Source organism: Stegastes partitus, unplaced genomic scaffold (assembly GCF_000690725.1).
Source record: "Stegastes partitus isolate 25-593 unplaced genomic scaffold, Stegastes_partitus-1.0.2 Scaffold1594, whole genome shotgun sequence".
NCBI classification, from domain to species: Eukaryota; Metazoa; Chordata; class Actinopteri; family Pomacentridae; genus Stegastes; species Stegastes partitus.
Genome location: NW_007579325.1, coordinates 80,361 through 96,764, shown reverse-complemented (window position 1 = coordinate 96,764; position 16,404 = coordinate 80,361). Strand labels below are relative to the sequence as shown.

Genomic DNA, 16,404 nt, shown 5'->3' with positions numbered 1-16,404 from the left:
AGACTCCTTCTGACTGAAGATGATTCTATGCATTTGGACTTTCTGTAGAGCTTACTGAAATGTACTTATTAAATTAAAATGCAGTCAATAATTGATAAGCGTAGCATTTTGCCTAAACATAATTTAACAAAAATTATTTTTAATTAACTTTATCCAAACTGCTGTATTATGATTGTGCACAGAAACTTGCACGGCCCCTTTAAGTGTTACGTTCCCGTGACGTAGGCCGCGGAGGGCGTGGCCGGCCTGTGAAATGTCAGGGAGGAATGGCGCTCGGCGCGGTATTTTGAACAATCGCTTTTTCCTTTCCTCGTTTTATCTGGAAACGCTGGCCAGCATAAAAACCTCGGGTAAGCACGACTACGCATCGGCCCACGCTAGCGTCCAACCACACTGTATCCAGTAGAAAGCCGCTCACTTAGGAACGTGTTCAGTGTTGAGAAATACAATGTTGTGCTAGCTAGCTCGGCGTTAGCAAGCTCAGCAAGTTTGCTAGTACAGTTGTCCTGGCCGCTGGCTGCTGATGAGGCTGCTGATGAGGACGATAACGATGGGTAAGGGTATACCCCGTGAGAAACAGGGCATCTACAGGATAAATATTCTACTTTACGTATAAAGCAGGCAACTTATGTGATCCCATATGATGTATATATAATGAGAACCGAAGTTAACTTACAGCTTCCGAAAAAGTAAAAGCTAACTTAGCCGGACACTGAGTTGTTTTGACGGGCTGGCAAAGCACTAAAATAGTTGTTTCTTATTTGAATGTTGACAAAAATTATACAAGACAAATCAGCTGTTCGCTTTAAAAAAAAAAATAACTGTGTCAGTATTACCTCACTGCAAATCTCTCAACTTTGCTGTATTTGTTTGTTTCCCTGCGTTTCTACACGGATTTTGACGTGCCTGGGTTAAAAATAGGACTTACCTGACTAAAATGTTGAACTAAAATGTGTTATTTATAACTGCTTAGGCCAAGCTAACTATAGCCCCCAAGCACAGGCTATGCTACACACGCCTTTAGGGTGATCCATATGTATATTTGCAACTGCTCTAACTGCATTGTGTCGCTAAACTGTTACAATCCGGTGAATATCTCAAGTGACAGGAGGCATTATTGAAAGCTAGCATTGTTTACGTTGTCACTCAGCGAAAAGAGTTTGTTACTTGCTTGTAGCACACAGTTAACAACAAGTCTGAGCTTCAGGTTTCGTGTCGCTGCGCTGTTTTGCGTTGAATTGCTGCGGTTGAGTGTTTCTCAAAGCTTTGTGTGAATAATGTTAAATGCATACAGCATAGCTCAGCGTTAGCCGGGGAGCTAACCGAGCTGATGACGAGGTAAAAATGGCGGATCTTTCGAAATCCAACCCCGGCCTGAAATAGTAACGCAGCCAGCACGCAGCTTGTCGCTTTTTCTCACTCTTTCTCACACTTCTGTGAAGGTTTTTATTAAAGTAAGTGCAGCTCAGCGCAGTTTCTTCTGGTTGCTTTCACCTGGGGTCGTGGGAGCACTCAGATCAGATGGCTGAGTGTGTGTCTGTGTGTGTGTGGTGTGGGGTGGGTAGGGTTCATATGTGCGTTTCGGTGGATTACTGTTGAGCAGAGTGCAGCAGGACAAAGATACGCCTGAGATGATCGCTGCGGCCTAGCTAGCCCAGCATCAGCTGTCAGCTGCTGTCAAAATCGGCACAAGTCAGACGTGACTCATGCACACCTCTGTACTGATTAATTCTCACGTGATTAACTCAATTGCAAGTTAATATATCGACCCGGGAATTTCTGCTGGGAATACAAGGCTAACTCGGTAGCTTTAACCGCCTTGTTTGTTTACATTTCCTGCAAAGCCTTTTGCAGTCACACTGCATTATTATTCAGTTATGCATATGTATTAATTATGTAGAGCAGTGAATTAGCAATCAGTGGTTTGTTTTGTGTTTTGTAGAAAAGACTGTCCGATATTAGGAAAACAGAGACTGTGATACTTATAGGTATGGAACTCAAATTATATTTTATAAAGCTTCAGTGGAGTCAATTTGTGGGTATAAAACACTGCTCAGTGCAAGTTTTGTCAATCATCTCCAGGCAATAGATTGGACTTTATGGTGGAACTTTTCCCCTCTGCATCTCCTCTCCTGGACTATTTAAAGGCTTGCTCACCCAAATTATTATTATTAAGTAAAATTCTTGTTAAAAAAATTAAATGACCACTAATAATCTATAAGATAAACCAGCCTCACTCCAGCTGGTAGCTAAATGTGGTGACCCTGATCTTGCTCAGTGGTTTTCGGGCGTTGCACTTGTCATACAGAGCTTTGTGGTACTGAGGTTAATAGTTAAAGCAAATTAGTAGTTTTGCAACAATTGCATGATTATGCAGACACAGTACCTGTTTTGTTTAACATCATCCTATTGATAGCCAAAATACTTTCATATTCCTTCCTTTTTAGTGTTTGTTATGCGCACATGGAGCATGCATGTTGAAAAACTCTGTGTCTTGTAAATATAGTTTCTTTAAAAAATCAGCAGATTAAAGAATCTCAAATCAGAGTAAATTATGTTCTATGGACAGATTTTTCGTGTAGATCGATAATGGATAATGAGAGCTGTGAAAGTTCTCTTTTTTTTAAAGCAGCAAAAAAAAGTTGTAGAATGATGTGTTTGAGTTAATTTGCAGTATTTCACATCACTTTTTCCTGTGATATGACTCTTGAGCTTCAATGCTCAAACTGTATATGTACAATCCTAATTGCAAACCTTGTTTACAACTATGTGTACCATAATCCGTATATTTTCAGACGTTTTTCCTTATATGTACCTCAGTCACAATGCTGCACTATGTGCAGTAAATGCATGCTTCTAAATCCTTTCATTAAAATAATACAACATGAAAATAATTCTTATTTATCTACGTCTTATGTGTTTATTTGAAAAGTGAGTGTTTGCCCTTTACGATGACAATGAAAAGTAATTGTATTGTTTTTTCAGGATTAACAGAGAGCTGAGACTTTGCAAGCATGGATGTGGTGTCACCAGAGCTGAACAGCCTCCTTCCTGATGAGATCATGGATACTGAGGCCATAGAGGACGTTCCTAACTCCCAACCTGAAGGCACCATGGCCCAGTCAGAGCCCAACGACGACACATCGGTCCCAATGGAAACGGATACACCAATGGCTTCAGAAAATTTGAGCCTTTGTTCAGATGCATCTTCAACAGAACATACTCAGACTCTGCCCACGCCCACAGCTACAGACTCCACACTCAGCATCAGCCCTGGAAGTCAGCTTCCTATCTCCATTTCCACTGCATCCTCAACCATTCTTGCCCTCAAACCAGTTTTGTCTACTTCCACGGCCACAACTAAAACTACAGATAGTGTAACTGGGACTAGTATCACTACTAGTGGACTACAGAAGCTCACGGCTCCGTTCACCATCTCTGCTGCAAACCACCAGATTATTCTCAATAAGGTGGCCTCATCTCAAGCCACCGAGGCAGCAAAGTCTGCAGGTACTCCACCCCAGGTCATCAAGCAGGAGGGACAGAAACTTTTGGTTACAGCAATAGGAAAGTCAGGGCAGCCTATAGTGCTTCAGCTGCCCCACACAGGCAACAAGCCTGGCGTCTCACAGACTTCAGGAGACACCAAGTCTCCAGCGCCACAGTTTAAAGTGGTAACTATTGGTGGGAGGTCGGAGCTGAAGCCAGTGGTGGGGAGTGCTGGCAACCAGGTGACCACATTACAGGCCCAGCAGCTGAAGACTGTACAGGTAACACTGGTGGATTTGTGATATACAGCAATATTTAGACAAGTGGATATTGGTGTTAAAGTAAAAGTAATTACTACTGCAGATTTTTTTGTTTTTGGCAGTAAGACTACATAAATTGGTTACAAACTATTTAAGGAGAAGCCATTGTAATAAAAACTATACTGGCTGGATTTTGGTGTCTGCCATCTGTGGATAAATGTTCTGTGGCCTTTGCTTGAAGTAAACATTTACTTAGGCTTTAATGCCTGATTATAAGGTAACATTAAACATCACCACCTAAGAACAGTTAGTCAAATAAACAGTGTCACTCTGCTGTCTGAACAGTACAGAACACATGCAGCTCGGTTGAGTAGTTGCCTGATGGGGAGATAAGAAAGTCAAGAAACAACAATTTGTTTGCATTCCTTCGTCTCAAAGTACAGGTTAGTGTTTTGGAGAAGATTTGAGGGCAAATGACAAGACAAGGGATCCATCGATTATTGGTTTGATTAGGATCTGATATTCAACATTTTTCTAATTACCAGTGTTCGATTTTTTTCCCGCCAATTCCTGATCAAATAAAGCAATTTAAAATTGCGATATTTTAGCTCCGATGCAGTCGTCCCTCTCTATGCGTAGTTTTCACTCTGTGATCTTTGTAAAGGTTTCGCCATCAGCACTGACTCCTTACTAGTCATGAGTAATAACACTGAAGGATAACTGAAAAAGCTCTGATTTAGTCAAACATAGGTGAAATATAAATACACAAAAGAATTTCAGTGAATGTTTCTTGTTGGAGTTTGAGTTATTGTAAACTTCCATCTTTGTTGCAAACTTATTACGGTTCTAGATATCAGTTGTCGATCTTCTTTATTACCAATAATCGGCGTCGGCCCTAAATGTGGCCAAATGGGAGATAATACCTTTTGCACTGTGTCTTTGTGACCTATGAGTAAAAGTAGAGTGACCAGAAGACAGGCGAAGAATGGTTAGTCAGTTTAGTAAATGAAAGCAAAGTCAGCCGTTTATTTTGACTTTTCTTTATATTTGTACTCAAGGTGTTATGAAATTACCTGTAGAGTTTTGTGCAAGATGGTAACTGTACAAATAGTAAACAACAAATGGATAGTTCAGTTGTACTCCATAGTTATTTAAGTTGAGAAATTCTGGAGATTTTGCCGTATCACAAACCTGAGAGTATGTACAATTAATTAAAGCTAATACAATGAATAGATTAGTAAGTTAATAATCTGTAATACTGACTACTGCATTATGAACTTGCTAAAGCCCCTTTAGTTCTCTGTGTCTAAACGCCTGTCTGTTGGTACGATGACTGCAGGCTGCACTTCTTTTCAATGCCAGTTAATCAATTAGTTGTTTTGCCAAAGAAAGCTCAAAAAATACTTAAACTACTCAATCCATTATCAGAATAGTTGGAAATTAATTCACTGGTTGACAACTAATCAGTTTAGCATTGCACCTCTATTTGCTGCACTCCTGCACTTGCTAATATTTCTTTAAAATGTCAGACTATTTTAAGCATTTGCATTTATGCCAATATCTTAAATGTACAATGACCCTCAGACACTGTTTGTTGTTTAACCATGATTTATTCAGCCACACATCAGTCCCTGAATATTCAGAAATGTTCTCTGAATAAAAGTTATTCTCAATTAGACAAAATGAGCGATGGATCAGTGTCACCAGCACTGATTCATATTCTGGAGTGGATCAGGTACAAGTCAGATAAGACATTAAAGTCATAAAAATTTGCACAAGCTTATAAAGAACGATTAACAGTAATTGCTACTTCCTCATGCTGGATTACAGAAGAAGATATTATAGAAGAATGACCCCTGTAATTTATACTACTTTGAATATTTTAGATTTAAATAAAGGAACTCTGATAGTCAATTAGTACTTGGTGTGAGGAAAAATAGCTCAGCAAGGCTGGCGTATTGGCTGATACGAGTTAAAAGCAGCTGTTTTGATATCAGCGTTTCCAACTGCAAATAAGTGAAAAGACATTGTAGAACAGAAATGGCACTTCTTTTAGAAACTGTCACTGTTTCAGAGCTGGTATGTCAGAGCACTGAAAGCTAGATGTATGTGGTCATAAAAAAAGAAAAGAAAACCTCTTTATATATTGTTATTGTCTTTTATTTTTAACAATTTCAATGTAAAGAGAGCACCCAGAGCTCAGGTGTTAACATCGGTACATCTGGAGAGAACACAGCAAAACAACTATACGAATTGCACATTGATTTTACTGAATGTCTTTTCAGATTGCCAAGAAAACACCAGCATCTTCAGCTGCACCTATCAAGTTTATCATCACAAAAACTGTTAACAGCAAAAGTCTCAGTCCGCAGACATCAGTTCCTCCTGTAATTGCAGGTAAGTTTGTTCAAATAACTACTGTTTTTGTGATTATTTCTCAGTGCTGACTTTTTTTGTTGGTGGAGGCAGTTATCGTTGTCTGCTGTCAGAGTAACCCATGTTTTGTCACATCTTGTTCCGTCTCTTAGGACGGGTACTGACTCAGAGTTCACCAGGGATTCCCCCAAGGACCATCACTCTCTCTGAGCCACACAACACTAGTATACAAAGCATCCCTGGCAAGAAGATTGCTATTTCACCCCTCAAGACTCCCAGCAAGGTAGGCTCTGCAGACTGGTCCTCATTTCTGTTGAGGCAGTGTTTTCCTAACTGTGTTCAGTTTAATGTATAAACAGGCAGCAACACAGAGAGGAGGGAAGAGAGAGAGGCAAAAAATACACTCAGAACCAGGGTCTAAGTGGCATTTGTAGTCTGTAAAATAGTGATATATTGGCTGCTAGGGATGCCACAACACGAGAAGTTTGGTAGTAGGTTCTAATACCATTGAAATTCCAGGAATTTTGACAGCAAAAATAGTAAATCAAGTCAAAGTATTTTAACTTACACTCTTATACACTCGATGCTTTTTGCACACAGCCACACACAGTGTTATATTTTGACAGACTGCATGGTTATGACAGTAACCTGCTGATGTTACAAAGAGCACTCAGCTCATATTGTAAGATTTTGTTGCTGCGTTAGCAGAGTTTCTCCTGCATAGGTGGATTTATTTCGTTCTAAAAGTGGTTGTATGCAGCTCAAGAGTCAAAATAATAAGAAATGAGAATTTTTAGGAATATTTTTTCTAATCTTGTTAACTGGCGTTTCACTTACTCATGCAGAATAGATATTTTCAAAATCAAATATACAGAAATGGCAGGAAAATGCATATATTTCTGTCAAATAAGATAATACAATTTCAGTATTTTTAATGCACATTTCTAATTGTGCTCACTGTTGGGTGTAGTCAACACCCAGAGGACTATTCTGAGCCAGGACAAACCGCAGTTAGCCTAAACAAGATAATGTTAGCCTTTGGGAACATTGTGTGCAGGTGCAACTGTTGCATTTCACAAATGAAGACATGTCAGGATGTGAACATTTTGGAGACGTGTTAATAAAGGTGAAAGCCAAAGCTCCCCATGTCTGTTTTTATGCTGCCTAGATAAGTTGGGAGTGTTTCCTTTTCAATCCAATAGCTCCATGACACCACATTCTGGCTTGGAGTTGTCCATAACTTGTCAGTCACATTTTCAGAAGTTTGGCATTAGGTTGCTCGGACCTATCCTGGGGACAGTTGCACTGCTAAATCTGTGTTCTTTTTGTTGGTTTCTGCCAGGTGACTGTGGTGTCTGTGGCTTCGCCGACCTCCAACGCCTCTCAGAAGTCTGTAGCGCTGCCCGTCAATGTAGCACTTGGCCAACAGATCCTCACAGTCCAGCAGTCCACATCTGCATCTCCAGTCAAAGTGGCCACCAGCCAAACTACAGCACAGGTGAGATCAAAGCACAGAACTTGCCGGCTGGAGATATGCACATCTGGACTTGAAAGAGATGAGTTGTTCTGTATCGACAGTGAAGTGTGTGGGGATGCTTTTGTTCAGTTGACAGTTTTCTGGGCATTACAGAGGACACTGTCACCTCTAATGTAAAACAAGACTGCACACAGTGTGTCAACTTGATAGGTGTGGCACATTTTAAAAAGCTATGTTTACTTTAATGATGAGTTCAAAGTAGCAGAGAAACTGAAACTAATTTTAGTATCAAATCATCAGTAACTTATTTTCTCAAATAACTCATTGATCATTTGGTCTAAAATGTCAGAAAGTGGTGACGTCTGAATATATTCGGTTTACTGTCACATGAAGAAAAAAATGGCATAAAATCCTCACAACAAAGAATCTGGATCCTGAGAACTGCTGTCTCTTTTCCCTTAAAAATGATTACAATTAATTTTATACAGTGTAATGGCTGGTTAATTTTTGGGGGATCAGCTAATCAATTCACTGAACAATCATTACAGCTCTGTTTAGTTTGAGCACTAAACTCTTGTCACTGTATTCTCTCTTTAGGCATATTGAACCGTCATGTGTTGGCAGCCATAAAATTAGATTTCACCTGTGAGTTTCGTCACACCACTGACAGCTGTGTGTCTGCTGCTTCCTGCCATCTGTAGCAGGGTAAAACTGTCACAGCTGACTGTCATACAGTGTGCTTTAGTGTCTCTTATTAAGGTTTTGATACCTTTTGTTTTATTCTTTTTTTGGTAAAGACAGCAAGACATCTAATTGAAAGTGTGTCTTTATTGTGGGATGTATGCTAGTTGTACCTATTTGCGAAACAGAAATTATTTTGTGTGCACTCTTACCCCTTGAAAGAAATTTTTCTGAATGAAAAGCAAATACAAAATAATTTGATTCACAGGGGCTTGTTTTATTTTACAACCATCTGGTCTTCCTGCTATATTTTGCACTTTGCACTCATTGTTTTATGACATAGATCTCACTAAGCTAAGTAATTTGGTGGGGCTTTGTTTTCATTAGCAATACATCCACACAAATTAGAAAAGTCTAACCCCATACCAATATAGAGAAATTAAAGACTATAAGATTGTACAGGAATAAAATGGAAAATAAGTGAGACACACAGATAAAACAATCAGCACTAGCCGTCCAGGGATAAGCAAATATATCAGTCTTTGCAAAAAGTAATTCAAAGGTTTTCAAAGTCTCCTGAATTTGTCAGATTTATGATACAGATCACCAATGAATTTCTCCAGTGGAAGAAGAGCTGATATCTGTTCTACTTATTTTTATTTTTTTTTTCATTGTATCCCCGTTAAGCCCAAACTGCTTCTGGGCAGTTTTTGGTCATATAGAATAGCATAGAATAGAATACAAAAGAACATTTTTATTGTCAATTTCTTTATATATATCCAGGACATACAGAGGAAGCGAAAATACTTTTCTCTCTCAGTACTGTGTTAATGCCATACATTTAAAAAATAAAATAAAAAATAGGATCAAAATACAGTATAAATAAAATAAATTATACAAACATATTGTCACATATTTACTCACTGTGGGCTCAATTTTCCAAGTCCTGCACCTCTATGAAAACAACACATTGACAGCTATGAGTAAAGGAACCTCAAAAATGATGCCATAAATCAGAAAAGAATAAAAAGAGTTGGACTTCTTTGATTATTTGCTTGGAAAAAAATGGAATCAGCAGGTGCAACTTTCTCTCAAGTGCCAACATATGTTAACAATGCTGGAGAAAATGGTGGCTCTTACATACTTGAGATATTTTACTACCATTTTTACAACCTCTGCAAACTTTTTCACTCCACCCTGTACATTAACTCTAGAAAAATGTTTCGCCATGCTGAATGTGTCTTCCAACAACTTGCCTACAGCTGGTTCACCTGTCCACTATTTTTTGAGCCATGCTGCATTTAATTTTTTGATCAAGTATGTTTTATTTTCCTCTCAATCTCTCTTGTTGTCTCCTATTTATTGCATATCCAATAGTGACCATATGACCAGAACAGATGGATAAACGTGCCTTTTATGGATGTTACATTTATAACAAAGGTTTGAGTTGTTGGGAAACAGACAAATAAATGTAAATTAACTTCTGCAAAAATAAAAAAACAACTGAAAATATATCTTTGCATTTGGTGTTCTCATCACAGTATTTTCTGCATCAGTTGCAATGTGCTTTGTTGGTGTGTTTTTACATTTAAGTTAAATGTCTTCCTGTCATGTTTTGTCTTTCAGAGTATTAAACCTGTGCAGTCTGTGGCTGTGGGAGGAGTTGGTGGTTCCCAGTTTAAGACCATCATCCCGCTGGCCACCCAGCCGAATGTGCAGCAGATTCAAGTGCCAGGAAGCCGGTTCCACTACGTTCGCCTCGTCACAGCAACCACAGCGAGCAGCACAGGGCAGCCCAGCGGTCCCAGCACCAGCTCCTTACAGACAGGTAAGCCCTGCCAACAAACCCAGAGGGCCCTTCATGTTGTTTCGTAAAGACACACTGGGAGGATGTTCTGTGGTGACTTATGGTGCTTAATGTCCCACAGCTAAACCCATGGTGGTCAGTACAGGAGCAGTCAGGATGTCTGTCCCAATCGTCCCACCACCGACCATGAAGCAGGTAACCTCGACTTTCTGTTCATGTTCATTCAAATGGATCTTTCGGTGACATGTCCCTTGAACTGCATTAATGGATTGTGTTCCCTGCAGGTGGCTCCTAAGCCCTTGACATCAGCAGCACAAGTAGTAACCACCACTCAGACCCAGCAACGCCTGATCATGCCTGCAACTCCACTGCCCCAAATCCAGCCCAACTTCACCAACCTACCTCCAGGCACTGTCCTGGCACCAGCTCCTGGAAGCGGCAACGTGGGCTATGCAGTGGTGCCAGCACAATATGTCACACAGGTTAGGATGTTTTTTTGTCTGGTGTGCTGTATATGTATCGACTACTGTTTTATATGAGTGTGTTGAGCTTTTTCTGTTGCGTTTTCTGCCTGTCTTATAGCTCCAGCAGTCACCATTTGTAACGCTTGCCAGCAGCTCTGGTTTCCCTGCGTCCACTGGCATCCAGACTCAGGCTAGGTTGCCTCTGAATGGGTAAGAAGGGGTTGAAGCCAACAAAGCAATTCTGTAATTTGCGCTTTTAAAAAAATAATTAAAAAAATAACGTATTGCAGACAGACCAACTGAATCACTTCTATTCTGTTTAAAGCACTTTTAAAGTAAGAATATACAGTAAGTGAAAATACTGAATGGTCATTGTTTATGTGTTTATGTGCAAAAAAAAGCTAAAAATGAAAAGTAGATTAGAACAATCTTGTAAACTAAAACAGAAATTAGAAACTGTCTCGTCTACTTGGAAAAACTGGAATAATACAGTTATTTTTAAATTAAATTCTACATTGATTTGTTTGCAAACTACTTAAGACACCAACTAGAAATTGTTTTTTTCTAAACCGGTATGAAACAGTCTACAGGGTTTGATCAAAAAGCTCTGAGATCTTCTGCTTACAAAAATCAAAAACTGTACACGATATAGATGTTTGGACACCATCCTAGTCCAAGCAGTCTTTTTGTGCTTCAAACACTGCTCCCTGTGCTTCCCCAACACTTGTAGCGATCCCTGAAGGTCCTGTTATGTAAACATGTCGAGCACCATCTGTGATGAGGGCTGAATCTCTTAAACTGTGTCAAAACAGTGACCCTTCAACGTGAATTTTGTTTCTGGGAAGAGGAAGAAGTCACAGGCAGCCTAAAGCAGTGAGAAGGCTGGGAGAGGAGTGACAGTTGTGTTGTTGTAGCCAAAAAAAATACCTGTGCACAGTCACCACACTGCGTCCAGGCGCAAGGTGCGTTACAGGACTAACCAGTCTTGCTTTGCCGGCCCAATCTGTATAACATAATAGTCTGGATGTACCTCACTGTAATTCTGCCAAAGGGCACATTAGACAAACAAATGACAACTGGGATTTTGACACTGTATTAACTGATTGGTCGAATGTTCTTTTATTTCCTTTTAATCTCAGTGATATCATTTATTGGTTTACAGCTTGTCAGCAGCAGAAACAACCTCGAGACCAAGGAAACCATGCAACTGCACCAAGTCACAGTGTCTCAAACTGTAAGTATCACTGCCATTAAAACTAACTGTTTTGTATCAGTCTGATGAAGCTTCATGACATTAATGCATGTTTATTTTCGTTTTTCTATTTATGTACAAGTAAATTGTAATGGTACCTTTTTGTTGTTTTTAAATATCTGAATAATCTTGAATTTTAAGTAAAAATGTCAAAAGCTGACCTATTGCAGATCCTCAGATGTGAGTATTTGCTGGTTTGTTTTGTGTCTCATGACATTAACTTGAATATTTGGGCCCCTGCATCATTGGACAGACAACTAGTATCACAGCTTCCACTTCTACATTTTCAACTATTTTATGACATTTTATGACCCCAAAGATTTGTTTTTTAATCCATGAAAAAAATGTACAGATTAACCAGCAATGAGCATAGTTTGTCATGGCAGCCATATTCCAAATATTTTATGAACTGGCAGCAAAATAATCTTAGAAATGGAATCAGTCCTCTTCTGTTTGTGTTTGGGGACCACGATGAGGCACGAAGCTGCTAACTCACATTTATATTCAGGCAGTTCAATTAAGTAGAGCTCTGCTTGTCTTCCTCTAGATACTGTGACTGCTTTGCCAATGGAGAGTTCTGCAATAACTGTAACTGCAATAACTGCTTCAATAACCTTGAACACGAAACAGAACGTCTCAAAGCCATAAAGGTGAGGTACAAGTTCAGTTTGTGAGTTATTAGGCTGAGCAGCTTGCTGTCAGACGCGGTGATGAATGAAGTTGAAAATGTGTTTTCACAGACGTGTCTGGATCGAAATCCAGAGGCCTTCAAACCTAAAATTGGTAAAGGCAAAGAGGGAGAGTCGGACCGTCGACACAGTAAAGGCTGCAACTGCAAACGATCAGGCTGCTTGAAGAACTACTGCGAGTGCTACGAGGTGGGTTTTCCCTTTATTGGTAATGCTTTAATATGACTTTGTTTTGTCTTTGTCACTTGACCGTGATATATTTGTTTGTTTTTCATTTCTTTCCGTTGTTTCACCTCATAGGCGAAGATCATGTGCTCATCCATTTGTAAATGCATTGGCTGCAAAAACTTTGAGGAAAGCCCAGAGAGGAAGACGCTGATGCACCTGGCCGATGCAGCAGAAGTGAGAGTACAGCAGCAGACGGCAGCCAAAACCAAACTGTCTTCACAGATCTCAGACCTGCTCATGAGGACGACGCCTGTTATTTCAAGTGGAGGCGGGAGGTACTCCAAACACTTTCACACTTTTCTACGAACTTTACATCTCTTTTATTAATTTGCCAGAAATATATACTCTGCACAAGATATTGTAAAAATAATAATAATACTAATAATAAATGATTGAAAAAAATTATAATGTTTTCCACTCCTCAAGAAAACTGAGAGGCCATGAGTGGCTCAGCTGTGATTCCAGTCATGTGACAAAAATTCAGGGACTGTTTGGCTCTAATGCAGGTGACAAGTATGGAAACAAATTAGAGAGACTGAGAGGAAAATAAAGCAAACGTGATAAATGTGGCTCATGGCCTACAGAGTTGAGATGTTCGAGAGTTAATATGCAGAGTCGTGTGAAAAACGCAGTTTGTAGACGCTGAAAAATGTAAGCAGTAAAATGTCTCTAGTACGTGCAGTCTCTCTCTCTTTTTTTTTTTTTTTTTTTTTTTTTATACCGGTATTGGTAACAGCTTTGGCCACTTGGAAAAAAGTTGTACATGTTTATGTAGGGTTTTTTTCTGTTTTTGTAAAATAAGTAATCAAAGATGTGAAACTTTTTTTTTTTTTTGTAGTTTTTAATGATTTATGGCATTATCCCTTTGTTATACTGCACAGAAGACATTTTTGGAGTCATGGTTGGGCTGTTTCTATAGATGTGCAGGACTTAAAATACAGTGAAAAATGTGAGGGAAGCATGTGACGGGAACAAAAAATCAGTTCAGACTTGAGAAGTTAATGTGAAACAGCAGAAACTGCCTTGTTTAGCGTCTCTGCAAATAGATAACATCGACTTATGGCATTAAGGATGATGTGTTCTCATACTAAGACCTTGTTTTCCTTTTATCAACAGGCTTCCGTATACGTTTGTAACAAAGGAGGTTTTAGAAGCGACGTGCGAGTGTTTGCTGGAACAGGCCAAAAAGGCAGAACAGACTCATCAGCCTCAGGCAGAGGCAGAGAGGCTGATCCTGGAGGAGTTCGGACACTGTCTCATGAGGATAATCAGCTCGGCGGGGAAAGCTAAAGCAGACTGTGCCTCTATCAACTGCTAGGCCAAGCTCTCCTGACGCTCTCCGCCCTCTGACCCTCCCCAGCTGGGGGCGCTGAGACACATGAATTTCTTTGCACTCTGTCTCGGACCCCTGGAGTTTCTGTCCTGCATGGAAACAGGTTCTCTCCGTCATCAGAAGGCAGAACAATAACCTGAAGGCAGACAGATCCCCCCGCCTTAGGCAAGCAAAGGCCAGCTGGAATAATAAACATGGAACAGATTGCACTGTTCACCTAACTGAAGGACACATGGACAGAGCTGCCTTTCAAGTTATCATCACACTTGTCCACCTGGTTGTGATGCACAGAAAAGACTGAGTGAGGTCGTGCTAAACAGGAATTTAAGCATTCTTTCACTTCCCTTCAAGGCCCTATCAAAGCTGTTTGTTCTTCCATTTTACCCTGATTTCCTGTTATTCTTTTTCATTTCGAGGTTTTCAAAAAAATGCCTGTAATTTTTACGTAATCAGTATATTTGTGCTTACGGTAGACAAACAGAACATGTATCTTTTGATATTTATTTTTATTGTTAATCATTGTGAGCGCTAATATTGTGTGGCTTATAGTGCTGCAACCTGTTAATTAACCAAGGCTAGGCTAAATTGTTTCAATGAAAATAAGTAGAGGCAATCTTTGCTTTAATCCTAAATGCAATTGTAAGATGAATGCAGTCTCACGCACTCACACACAGACAGACACACACACACACACACACACACCCCTAAACAATACATAGCACTGCTCAGAATAGCGAAAACATGGCTACACTAACTGAGGTACACGATTCTCCCGGTGCTGTCTCATGTTTTATTAGTCACATGCTTACTGTACATTAAAAACACAATGACTTTAAAAATAATGACTTGTTTAGAGATGTCCCTGACATTTGTTCCTAACTAGAGGTGAGCAGGCAAATCCCTTCATGGCAGCAGGACCGTCCTTGCAGCCACAATGCAAAAACTGTTCAGGAACAGCTTGAGAAACACAACCAAGAGACCAAGATGTTGCCTCTAAACTCTCCAGAGTCCAAACTGATGAAGTATCTGCAGGAAACGCAGTAACAAGCTCGAGCCCCTCAGGCCTCACCCGGCAATCTACAGGACCCAAAGAAGTCTTTGCCCACATCCCGGTGTCTGACACCACAGAACACCTTTAGAGGTTTATGTTTTGGTGCCATGAGCGGGACCTACATAATATTAGTCCAGTGGTTTTCATGCTGTGGCAGATCTTTTTATGTTGGCATGAAGTAGAGCTCCTACGGCAATTCATTTAGCTCACTTTTGCTCCTCCACAGTTTCTTACATGCGCCCAGTTCCACTTCCTCTTCAGTGAAAACAGTGTTTGCTCACCACCATTCTAGTATAGCGTCTCAGTTTTGTTTTCATTTTATTACCTATGACTCCAAACAACATCATCTAATACAGATGGATTTTTGAGTCCATTTTTAAAAAAAAATATTGAGCATTAAAAAAATCTTTTCACACAAATCTGATGCAGTTCAGTGTGCTTGACAAGCAACCAACAAGAAGAAGAATTTACCTTATTAACTGGCAGTACTATTGCTATTTTTAAAAAATGCACAGTGGTCTATAATGAAACCCCAAAAAAGAAACATAATTAGGCAAGTCTATCAGCAGCACTGCCACGAAAGTGAAATCTTAGGCAAAGTGCTTCAGTAGTTGTCACTTATTGGTTGATCACTAGCCTAATGTTGTTTGAAGATAAATAAAAAAAAAAGTCCCTGAGACTCCTGTAATAATGCATGAGGAAGATTTTGAATGATCAAAATTAACACAGCAGAACCAGAGATAGAATTTCATTCCCCATATTGGTGTCATTTCTAAGTTGGTTGTTTGAAGGTGTAGCCCTGTGATAGACTGGTGACCTGTCTAGGGTGTCCCCTGCCTTCACCCTAAGTCAGCTGGGATAGACTCCAGCTCCCCGCGACCCTAGTGAGGGTTAAGCGGTGTATAGATAATGGAAGGGTGGATGGATGGATATTGTTGTCATGAGCTGGAACCTACATTACCCACGATACAACTCGGTAGCTGCCTATTTTTCTTGCAGATTTAGGCACATTATATGTGTTCGAGAGGCTCGAGCAGCTGCACTCTCAATCACGCATGTTTTCACATACGAAATGGTAATAAATAGTTTGTAACATTTACACCTGGAGCCTTTATAGACGTTAATGTGGGAAATTGGTGGCATTTCCCTGTAAGACTCCTCAATGCGCATGCCCAGTCTTCCTCACAACTCAGATACAGCCCAGGCAGCAAGTGGCGCTAACGCACAGAGCGGACAGGACGAAGAAGTTAGCGGAAAATTGGCACGTGTGTATCAGGTACAAGCTGTTTCACCAGAG

General features: G+C 40.0%; 1 protein-coding gene across 2 annotated transcripts; it reads left to right on the top strand.

Annotated features, from left to right (window-relative positions):
- The first annotated feature begins 239 nt into the window (after window positions 1–239).
- On the top strand, window positions 240–14,898 carry lin54 (lin-54 DREAM MuvB core complex component). 2 transcript variants are annotated; one of them, XM_008300825.1, is made up of 14 exons: window positions 240–350; window positions 2,986–3,770; window positions 6,035–6,146; window positions 6,278–6,408; window positions 7,468–7,623; window positions 9,910–10,111; window positions 10,212–10,285; window positions 10,375–10,572; window positions 10,673–10,764; window positions 11,717–11,788; window positions 12,354–12,456; window positions 12,547–12,684; window positions 12,796–12,998; window positions 13,840–14,898. In XM_008300825.1, exons 2-14 carry the CDS (start codon window positions 3,015–3,017, stop codon window positions 14,039–14,041), a joined length of 2,439 nt encoding a protein of 812 aa, XP_008299047.1. In that variant the 5' UTR covers window positions 240–350; window positions 2,986–3,014; the 3' UTR covers window positions 14,042–14,898. The 2 variants fall into 2 exon arrangements, with proteins under 2 accessions (XP_008299047.1, XP_008299048.1); XM_008300826.1 differs by lacking the exon at window positions 240–350 and adding an exon at window positions 394–554.
- Window positions 14,899–16,404: the final 1,506 nt, after the last annotated feature.